This window comes from Psammomys obesus, unplaced genomic scaffold, assembly GCF_907164565.1.
Source record: "Psammomys obesus unplaced genomic scaffold, mPsaObe1.curated_primary_1811, whole genome shotgun sequence".
NCBI classification, from domain to species: domain Eukaryota; kingdom Metazoa; phylum Chordata; class Mammalia; order Rodentia; family Muridae; genus Psammomys; species Psammomys obesus.
This window is the reverse complement of record NW_026592509.1, coordinates 2732946-2743494: the sequence shown is the minus strand read 5'-3', so window position 1 is coordinate 2743494 and position 10549 is coordinate 2732946. Positions and strand designations below refer to the sequence as shown.

The following is a 10549-nucleotide window of genomic DNA, read 5'->3' as shown; positions in this document are numbered from 1 at the left end:
ATTCAACGGCAAGAATTCCCAGGCACACCGTGCTCTTCACCACGGGGAGTGAGATAGTGGCTACTGAAAGAAGAAGTGGAGCTGGGTGAGCAGAGAAGTCTTGGCCGAGAGGTTCTTGAGACCCTGTGGTCATCCCAAATTCAGGATGATATGAGATGCAAGAATTGCATGAGACAAGAGCTCAGGGGTATCTAGAGGTAGGGCCCTCCACTACGGTCCCCTGTGAAGCTGGGACTCTTTAGGAAGAGGGGCTCAACGACCAGGTGTTTTGAGTTCTCAAACACTAATGGGGATGCGTGGAAGGATGACATACCGAGGAGGGATGGGATCAAGAGGTGTGTGTGTTTGGAATTCTTCCACTGGGGCCATTTGAGAAATGACCAGGTCGGGGATGACTGCAGGCCAGGTGGTCAGGGCAGAAGCGTCTGTTGCTATTGAGAAAGGATGGTATACTTGAGTTGAAATGCCAGGGATGGGGACAGGATTCAGAGGGGTGGGTAGAATTTAGACATTTTGGTGCTTCAGAAATGACTCTGGATAAATCAATCAGTAAATTCATAGCCAGATGTAGTTAGGCTTACACCTGTAATCCTATCACTTGGAAGGCTGAGACAGAAAGATTGCTGTAACTGGCTGTGTAGACCAGGCCAGTCTCTGGCTCCTGAGTACTGGGACTATAGGACAAACAACCAAAGAATGGCTGCTTCTACTCTTCACAGAAAAACGACGCTCCCGGTCACACAAGCATGAGCCTCATTCTTGTCCTATCAACTTCTTTCTTTCTTTCTTCCTTTTCTTTTTTTCCAACTTAAAACCTCATTCTGGATGTTGGAATGAGCCCCATTTATATCCTTGGCCCAAGCTTTGCTAGTAAATCACCAAATAACTGTGGTCAAATATCATCCCTTCTCCAATCTTGTTTTCATATTTATGCCACATGGGTGGCATTCACTGTTGGAGATGTGGTGATCAGTCTAGCCCTATAATTCTGATTTCTCCTTGCTCTTCTCTGCCAGGCTTTAGGGAATATAGGTGGGATGGCTCTTCATGCTCCCCTTCTGGTTTCTCCTTTGGTTACCACTTCTCTTCATTTTACTTCATGTCTTGTTCTCAGGACTCCACGAAATTATTTTCCCTCAGCACTTTCATCTGTCTGTCTCCTTATCTCCCTCTTGCTAGCCAAGTTGCCTGACAACTGTTAGATTTTGTTTTACACAGTCTTAGGTACCACCGGCTGGCCTTTCTGTGTAGCCTGAAATCCTGATTGCCCTGGTTCCACCTTGCTTAGATGTTGTTTCACACAGTCTTAGGTAGCCCAGGCTGGCCTTTCTGTGTAGCCGAGGATGACCCTGAAATCCTGATTGTCCTGGTCACACCTCCCAAGAGCTAGGATTACAGGTGTGTAACTGGGATTAATTTAGCAAGAGACTGGTGGCCGCCTAATTAATGGATTAGCCTGGCAGGTTATGATAGAGATGGGTTAACTGATTTACAAGGGAGCTGGTGCCTGAATCACACGGGCACTAAAGTGATCATTAACTCTAGCTTCTTCCCAGGCTAATTTGGTGACACGCTGAAGGTGACTGAGGGGACACAGGACAAAAGCGTGAGTGAGTTAGAGAGACAGGGCAAATAAGTGCCTGAGAGGTGACAGGCTGACCAGGTGACTGGGGGGAGCAGGACAGACAGCTGGCTGAGAGGTGAAATGCAGAGCGGGTACTGAGGAGTGACAGACTGACTAGCATAGAGACAGTCACCCGGTGAACTGACCGCTGTGCCGATGCTTGGCCCCATCCAGTATCAGCCTTGGACGAACCAAGGAGCTCGCGGTACCCCGGTGCGAGGTTGCAGAGCGGACTAACCGCCCTGCAGCTGCCTCGCGAGAGGCCCAAGGATGTGCTGGCAGAGGCCTGCTTGACTAAGGTTGGAACTCCATGTCTCCGGAAGCCCATCGTGGACAAAGTCAACGCACAAGAATTCCGTAGACCCTCCCGCACGCCTAAGCAGCCCGTCATCTTCTATCTGCCAGGCTCTAGCCACGAGAGCGCCGCGTGGCTGCAAGTGCCTGTAGCAGCCACAAGAGGGCGTCAGACTTGCTGGAGCCAATCGTGGGTGGGTGCCAGAAACCAACTTGGATCCTCTATTGGCTAAGTGCTCTTAACCCGTGAGCCAGGTAGGAAGTTAAGCAGAGACTTCCTACCTTTAAAATTTAGTGTAAAAAAAGCAAGTAAGTTTTAAATAATTATAGAATTAGGCATTATTAAGCAGCAGTAAGATGTAAGAAAAGAAGGTAAAATCCCAATTTAAAATCCTGCTATTCTTCCTAGTCTGTGTAAGCAGCATTCTGCAGTTTGAATTTTCTGTTTAAACCAAATTTAAGAGACGCATGTACGGAGGGGCTGGAGAGACAGCTTAGTGGCTAAGAGCGCTGGCTGCTCTCCCAGAGGACCCAAAGTTGGTTCTCAGCACCCACGTGGCAAGTCAGAACTGTCTGTAAGCCCAGTCCCAGAGTATCTGACACCCTATTCTGACCTCTGTAGGGGCACAGACATAGATGCAGGCACTGATACACATAAAAAAAATAATAAATCTTTAGAAACACAAATGGATAATAAATGAATAGGAGCACAATGAAGAAAACCAGGCAGAGGAGCTGGGCATGATGACTCAAGCTTGTAACTGAGGCAGGAAGATTGTCATGAGTTCCAGATTGGCCTTGGCTCCAGAGTAAGACTTTATCTCAAAAAAATAAGTAAGCAAGTAAATAAATAATAAAAAAAATTAAAAAACTAAAACAAAGCACCCCCAAATGGTAAGGAAAACCATTTGTGTGGAAGTCAGGTCTTTGCTTAACATCCCACAGTACACAGGACACACACACGTACACACACACACACCCATACTCACATACATACATACACACACATACAGGAATACGTACACAGACACACACACACATCACACACACATACGCCGTCCAGCTTATGTCAAGCACTGATATTTATGAACCTTCCCCGGTTGGCCTGTAGGACAGTGCAGGAGCAGGACTGGATAGCTGGTCAGCGGAAGTGATACTTGATGCACTTAGGGTTGATCCTTGATGCACTTAGGTTGCATCGTCGGGGTGAGAGGTCTGCTTTCATGCTTCTGCAGGTAGATTCACATGCTTTGCTGAGGAGGCTTACTTTTCTCCAGTGTGTATTTTTTACTTCCTTGTCAAAAATGGATGCCTGGGGGCTAGAGAGACGGCGCAGCAGTTAAAAAAAACACCAACTGTTCTTATAGAGGACCGGAGTTCAAATCTCAGCACCCACATTGTGGCTTACTATCATCTGTAACTCCACTTCCAGGGGACATGAAGATGCCTTCCAGCCCCTGCAAATATGTTGCTCTTATGTGCACAAACATACATTCAGGCAAAAAAACAAGAGACATAAAATTAAATTGTAAATTTTAAATAAAAAGTTGGTGGCTGTGTGGGTTTCTTTCTATCTGGACCCTGCAAGAAGGCACATCTCCCACAGGATTCTTATTCCTCAGGATTAATGACTTTGACTATGGGGGGAATTCTGTATCAGTGTGAATTTTTTGGATTTAAAAATACCATGTATGTGTATGTTTGTGTGTGTGTGAAAAATGGACTTTCCATTTTGATTGGGCTATACTTAGTCTGTAGATTGGATTTGGTAGGATGTCCACCCTCACAAGACTAATTATTATGAAACTGTTGTAGGTGGTATTAATATTTACTATTGGTTTATCTTCTAGTAATGCTGCTGTTAATCCTCAGCAGCTGTATAACCAAATCACCACACAGAGACTGGGTTTTTAGTTAACCTAGAACACAATGCTGGGCAATATTTACTCCCTCCTAAACCTCCAAGCCCTCAGTTTCCTAACATTTAGATTTCCCACATTATACTTGCTTTTTATGAAATCTTAGGTCTGGTTCATGCTCCACGTCCTCCAGCTCTGCTCTCCTAGCTCTCCTCTTGCCCCTTCTCCTCCCACTCATCTCCTGCCTTCTGGCTCCTCACCTCTTTCCTGTCCTCTGGCTCCTCCCTGCTCAACATTGTGTCTAGTTGCTTTATTTTGTCCTGTTTACACAAGAGTTGAGACAAGATGCTTAGAATGAGTATCACAATGCAATATCCAGATTGAAACCAGAGAGTTGGGGGGGGGGGTGAGAAATCAGCATTTGAATGAACAAGGGTAAGGTGTATACATTAAAAAAAAAAACACATTATACCAACATGAAACAATGAACATGGAAGGTCTTTCTGTCCTCTGGTGTCTTCCCATATTTCTTTAGTGTTTTAAAGTTTTTATATACACATATTTTATCCCTTAATTAAGCTTATTCCAAGTACTTTTTAGGCTACTGTGAATGCCATTGCTTCCCTGATTTCTCTTTCAATGCACTTGTCGTTGGTATATAGAGGCTACCGACTCTCTAGAAAGCCATTATACAAGAGGCAGTAAAGGTGACCTGGTGGGTAAACTGAGGATCTGAGTTTGGGTTCCCAACACGCCCATGAAGTTTACATGCATGTATGTAACTCTAATCAGAATATTGATGATTAGAAAGAGGTGACCCTGGGGCCCGCTGTCAGCCAGTCTAGACTGAAGAACAAGTCCCAGGTTCCAGCAGAGAGCCTGTGGAAATGCACCATGACAGCGACACTCTTATAAAGGAAAACATTTATCAGCTCAGAGGGTTAGTCCATTGTCGTCATTGTGAGAAGCATGATGGCTCACAGGCAGACATGGAGCTGGAGAGGCAGCTGAGAGTTCTACATCTGGATCAGCAGGCAGCAGGAGACACTGGCCACACCTCTGTGCCATTTCCTATAAGCCATTGGGGGCCATTTTCATTCAAACCACCATGCCCTGTGTCAAATAATAATAACAAGGATATAATAATTATTATTAATAATAATAAATAATGAAGGAGAAGGTCAAGGGCCATAGAAGAAGACACTGAACTTTGACCTCTGGGCTTCATACATGTACTCAAGGACAAGAGCATTGGCACAGAAATGTGTCTAATTTCATCCATATGAGAAATATTGAGAGGAAGGAGAAAGAGAGGTGAGGCAGGAGAGGGGGTAGGACTATCCTTGGAGAGCCACAGACAACACAGGTGCTATGTGAGAGCAAACTTCCTAATAGTTTCTTGGTGGGTTTGGCTCTCTGAGCACTCCTGAGGTCCCATTCCCAGGAAACCGGAGAGAATCATAATTCAGATACTGCTCTGCTGGGGTAGCCTGTCCCCACACATATTGTATTAACTGCCTATGGGTGTCCCTGTATTCTCCATAATTAATTGTTGTGCCCGGTGCTGTCAGGGTATGTGGTACTGTCATTTCTACGGCCCACAAGGCCTGCTTTCTACATGAAAATGTTTGTTGCTTCCTCACCTGCCCAAAAAGATGCAGAGAGATCAACAACGATTCTCTGAGATTAAATTTAAAAAAAAAAAAAAAAAAAGCAAACTGCCAGGGGTTGGGAGTCTGGAGAGCAATGGGCAGTGGAGGAGGGTTGGGAGTGGTCTGGCCAAAGGGCAACACTAAGAGATAGATGAGAGTAGCCAAGCTGATGACTGGTTCAGAGTGAGTCAACTGTGGAACCACGCCTACCACGCTAATAAGCCCCGGGAAAGGAGAGGCTTCGGGTGAATAAAGAGGAGGAGCTGATGCTGGGGGAGAAGGAGGCCGAGCTAGGGCCCAGACTGGGGCGGGCCACGAGGTGGAGTGGCAGGGGAGTCAGGTCAAGCCTGACTGAGGGGCCGCTCCCAACAAGAAGGCGGACAGCTTTTTACTACACTGATGTCTCTGTGTCTTTATAACTAAACCCCAAAGGGACCTCCCAAAGCCCCAGCAGTACTGCTCTGTTCCTAGGGCGAGTCCTATGAGCATCTTGGATTCTCCGGATGACTGTGCACCTTGGAGTCCTGCTGACGAACCTGTGTGAAGAAAGAAAAGGGTCAGGGCGAGGCGCAGGGAGGAGACTCAGTGACACAGAGGTGTGTGCGGAGCATGTGTTATGATGGGGCGCTGTTCCCTCTCCTTCCATCAGCCATTCGCTGGGACGGCTGAGGTCCTTTACAAGCTCACGCTTCCAGCGCTGTCTGCTCCGCCCTAGACGTGCCTGAATCGTCACGGGCACTGAGCACTGGGCCCACAGGAGGGCAGCACTGAGGAGAGAAGACCACGGGCTCAGACGTCAGAGGGATGGAGGCCTGTAGGTGACCCTGAGAGAGACTAAAGAGCAGCACTCCCCCCAGAGCCCGCTTTCCACTTGTGGGTCTCCGTGTGGTGGAGACGCCACGGAGGTCAGCACAAGGCATGAGGTGTCCGTCACAGACAGGTGCATGAACCATCCGGGACAGCAGGCGCTGTTAGAGATGCGCAGTGATTACAGAACGCGGTCAGATCCTGCCTCTAGCTTGCTGCAACTTTTCTGATTCGGATGATGTGTACCAGGAGAGGAAAATAAAGCACAGTCCGTGGGAAGCAAGAAGGGAAGAAGGAGGACCGGGGTGGAGCATGGAAGAGGGAGAGACTAGGTGCTGTTTCATGGAGTAAGGAGTGGAAAGAGCAAAACAGACCCTCACTGAGCTCTGGACAGAGATGGGGCGGACACGGGTGGCCGAGCCAGGCCACACTACAGCCATCACATGGAGGACTCGAAGGAGACGTGGGATGCACGGACCCACGTGACTAACCTTGTTGGGATCTTCATAGTCCATGTGCTCCGACAGCCTTACTTTCTTCTTTCTAGAGACCATCACGCTAAGTGAGGAAACCAAGGCTTTCAGTATGGCCATTTGTACAACAGCCCCCTCCATTGTGCTATGGCCAGAGCCTGGAGAGAGGGAGAGAGACAGAGAGACACGCCCAGCCACCCCCACCTAGTTGTTGAAATGAGGCACCAGAGCTGAGCAGAGTCTACTCCGGCACCCTGCTTCATGTGCTTCGTGCAGATCCCTTCCCACCCCCTATCCTGCCCCCCACCTCTTCTTTACCCCAAAGGCGGCACTCACCCAAGAAACGTGAGACACAGCCCAAGAAGCAGGACCTTGACAGCGGCCTCCCCGACAGCCACCAGCAGCACCTCGGCCATCTGACCCGATTTCCCTGCAGAAACACATGCACCCGGCTAGGCTCACCTGGAAACCGCCCCGGGGTCCTTCCTCTCTCGGGAGGGCTTGGATATTTGGTTTCTTGACTGACAGTATCAAGAGTCTGAAAACAAAATGCACTGAATAGGAAAACCCCAGCAGACAGAAACGATCTCTCCCAGGAAGAGATCACCTCACAAGGAACTCAGACAAATCAACTTACAAACAGCAACATATCTTAAGATGTGCAAATGAGCAGCGGGTACACAGAAACGCTCCTTCCTTGTCACTTGAGTGCGCATGAAAACTGCGCTGGGACCCTTGTGCACACAGCGACGGGCTGTGTTTTCCTAAGAAGGGAAGCGAGCCCCCTGGTGGGGATGTGGGGTGTGTGCAGTTCCTGTGTGCTGCCAGAGGGGAAGGTAAGTGATCTCTGTGGAAACCTTTGGACACTTAGTCAGAATGAAAGCGGAATTACCGGCTCCCTCCTGCTTTGTGCCCAGGAGAGATGGTCGTTGTTATGCTATGCCCGCAATTCAACTGGCCTTCCTTTCCCTTAGGGACCTTTAGGGTCCTGACACCAGCCCGAGTCAGTACCTGCATCCTGACATCATCTGGGCCAGGCACTTAGTGACTGATCTGCCACTCTGTCTCTCTCTTACTCTTGCTTTCTCGCTCTCTTCCCTCGCTCTCCCCACCATCTCTGTCTCTCTCTTTCTCTCTCTCTGCCCTCATGGCTCTTCAGGCCCTAACTCTCTTTTGCTTCCCTTCCCTCCAACAAACTCTTTCATATAATATCTGTGTGTCCATCAGTTTAAAAATAATAACAGACACACCCTCAAACAGAAACACGTGTTCCCCAAGCCTGGTTCCTAGTAGGCCAGCGCAGAAATGACCCCAGAGTTCATCTTCCAACAGGCAGATGAGCGAGTGTGGTCTGGGTTATAGAGGAGTGCATCTCTGTTTCACGCCGCAGAGATGAGGCCTGAACACGGGACGCTGGTGACCAGCAGTCAGACCACAAAAGGTCACATTTCCATGGCTTCCCTTTCTGGGCAAAGTGCAGATGGGGCAAACGCAGAGAGACCACAGCAGGCCAGTGTTTGCCGGGGAGCACAGGCAGTGACAGGGTTACATGCAGAGTTTCTATCGAGGGGCATGCAAAGGTCCGGAGTCCCATCGGGGTCCCTAACCTACGGCAGCTGTTAGTGATGAGTCTAGATTATCTACCAATGAACTTAATACCGGATGTATCTATATGAAGTAAAATTATAAATGTAAAAACAGTCAGGCGATTCCGAAGTCCCCCTGAGGACAGAACTCCACAGCGTTTCTTAGAGGCTAGAGTGTGCCTTCCTTAGGGCTGATCCCAGGCTCAGTGTAGCCTTCAGTCTCTGGCAGGGCTGGGAAGATGAGTGCCGCTAGGTCTAAACCTCTATCCAAACTGCATTTGTCCAGGTTTTCTGGGAGCTTTGCTCTCGCCCCTCCCCCTCCTTCACTGCGGGACAGGCTCAGTGGATGAGCACCTGTGGCTCTAGGTAGACCCCACCCCACCTCCCTCTCATCCACACCATGGTGGATGCAGCACGGGTAGCAGTGATGGAGCAGGCTGGTTCTTTTAAATCCTCTGCCACTGCCGCTTACAACACACGGCTGGTTGCCCGTCGTCTTGACTTTGGGACGATGAGGTTGGAGCCATAGCTTCACCTACCCTTTGACTAAGAGCAGCCATCTTTGTTGTGGAAGAGTCTTGACTTCGCCACCCTCTTAATGAAAAGCTACAAAATTTGTTTGGTACCTTGCTGACAACCAAATCTAACCTCTGCCTTTTAAGCTTCAGATGTTTGGATAAACTAAGCCATACAAAAAAATACGATGAAATCTTTTAGTGTGTTCGGAAATATATTTAAAATCGTGCTAAGTACTCCTGTTTTATGTTTACTGAAGCAACTGAGGATGGCAGGGGTGGCTCCATTTTGTTTCTCAGACTCTATCTTAAGTTGACTGACCTTGGAGTGACTTGACCCCCACCTTTTCGTTCTGAGTAGGGACACATGGCCCTCCACCCAGGAGGTTGTCATGGATACCACAGAATGTAGATAACTATAATCAGGCCTCCACCCCACAGGTTGTCATAAATACCACAGAATTTATAATAGTGGGTCCTCCATTCCACCCAGCAGGCTATCCTACCGGTTTGGCCAGGGGGCTTGGAACAATTAGCCTAAAGGTCATCTTGAATTCTGAACTCTCCCCCCCCAAAAAAAAAACTCATCTTTCTCTGTAACTCTAAGGCTTGGAATTCCCCACTTGCCATTTTCCCTTTAAAAACTCTGCCTCCCTGAGACTCGGGGCCTCACTTTCCATTTTCTAACCTGCTAAGTCAGGGAAGATTGGCGTCCCGAGCTTAAGCTTAAATAAAGATCGTAGTGTTTTTTGCAGCCGACTCGACTCCTAGTGGTCTTTTGGGGTCCCTTGAATTGAGCACAACATTACAAGTTACAGTTTAGAGTAGATAACCAAAAGCAGACAAAGATTGTTTAACTCAGTTGATGGGTGCTGGCCCTAAAGCGTATTCAGAAACCTGTTGATTTTAAAATATTTAAATGTATTATGACAGAGACTCCCAATTTCTAACAATAACTTCCCGAGGTCTCTGAGAAAATACGGGCACAGCAACAGGCCTCCACCTGGATTAGAGTACAATAAGCACTGGGAAGACTACCCCAATGCCTCATCCACTGCTAGGGCCCAGCCTGAACTGTGGACAAAGAGGACACCCAGGTGGAAGAATGCTTATCATCAAGTTGAGCTGAGGGTGGGATAAGCCAGGACTTCCCATAACTAGCCAAGAGAGCGCAGAGTTAGAAAGACAGGGCCTGTATGTTTCCAGGACCCATGAATAGCAAGGCCATCAAGACAGCCACCAAGGACTCCTTCCTGCTTTATAGGCCTTGTTTGCTGATCCAACACTCACAGGTAACATTGAGCTGGATGGTCCTTTCCACAGTGACGCCTGCTCCAGAGAAGGTCACCAGACAGGTGAGGTTGGCCCCATGGTCCTGGGGCTGAGGTGTGATCGTCAGCACTGGGGAATTTGTGGTTCTGGGACTCAAAGAGATAAAGGCAGCTGACATCCAGGAGAAGGTGGGGGGTGTCCCCTTCTCACAGGCCCAGGGCACAGAGCAGGTAAAGTTGCTAGGATGGCCAGCCTGCAGGATCCCTTGGTTAAGGATGTCAGGAGTCCGTGTTAGAGCTGAGGAAGAGGGAGAAAGACAGAGAGAGACATAAGCCATGGTAGAGACACTCAGATACACCCCTGGACAGCAGGCTCTGCCTCAGCACAGCCACCTTCCCTCACACAGCCCAGCATCTGTTACACACACACACACACACACACACACACACACACACACACACACACAC

At 48.5% G+C, this 10549-nt stretch overlaps 1 protein-coding gene across 2 annotated transcripts in view; it reads right to left on the bottom strand.

Moving 5' to 3' along the window:
* Positions 1–3825: 3825 nt before the first annotated feature.
* The window catches only part of LOC129681481 (myeloid cell surface antigen CD33-like), a 7365-nt gene continuing 641 nt past the window's right edge, over positions 3826–10549 (bottom strand). Inside the window, exons 3-7 of one of the 2 annotated variants that reach the window (XM_055613393.1) lie at positions 10101–10379; positions 7046–7139; positions 6728–6794; positions 5887–5965; positions 3826–4890 (exon numbers count right to left, since the gene is read on the bottom strand). In XM_055613393.1, the coding sequence (XP_055469368.1) occupies positions 5909–5965; positions 6728–6794; positions 7046–7139; positions 10101–10379 (497 nt within the window). In that variant the 3' untranslated portion in view covers positions 3826–4890; positions 5887–5908. The remainder of the gene's footprint in view (positions 4891–5886; positions 5966–6727; positions 6795–7045; positions 7140–10100; positions 10380–10549) is intronic. The other variant, XM_055613394.1, reaches the window with a different exon arrangement.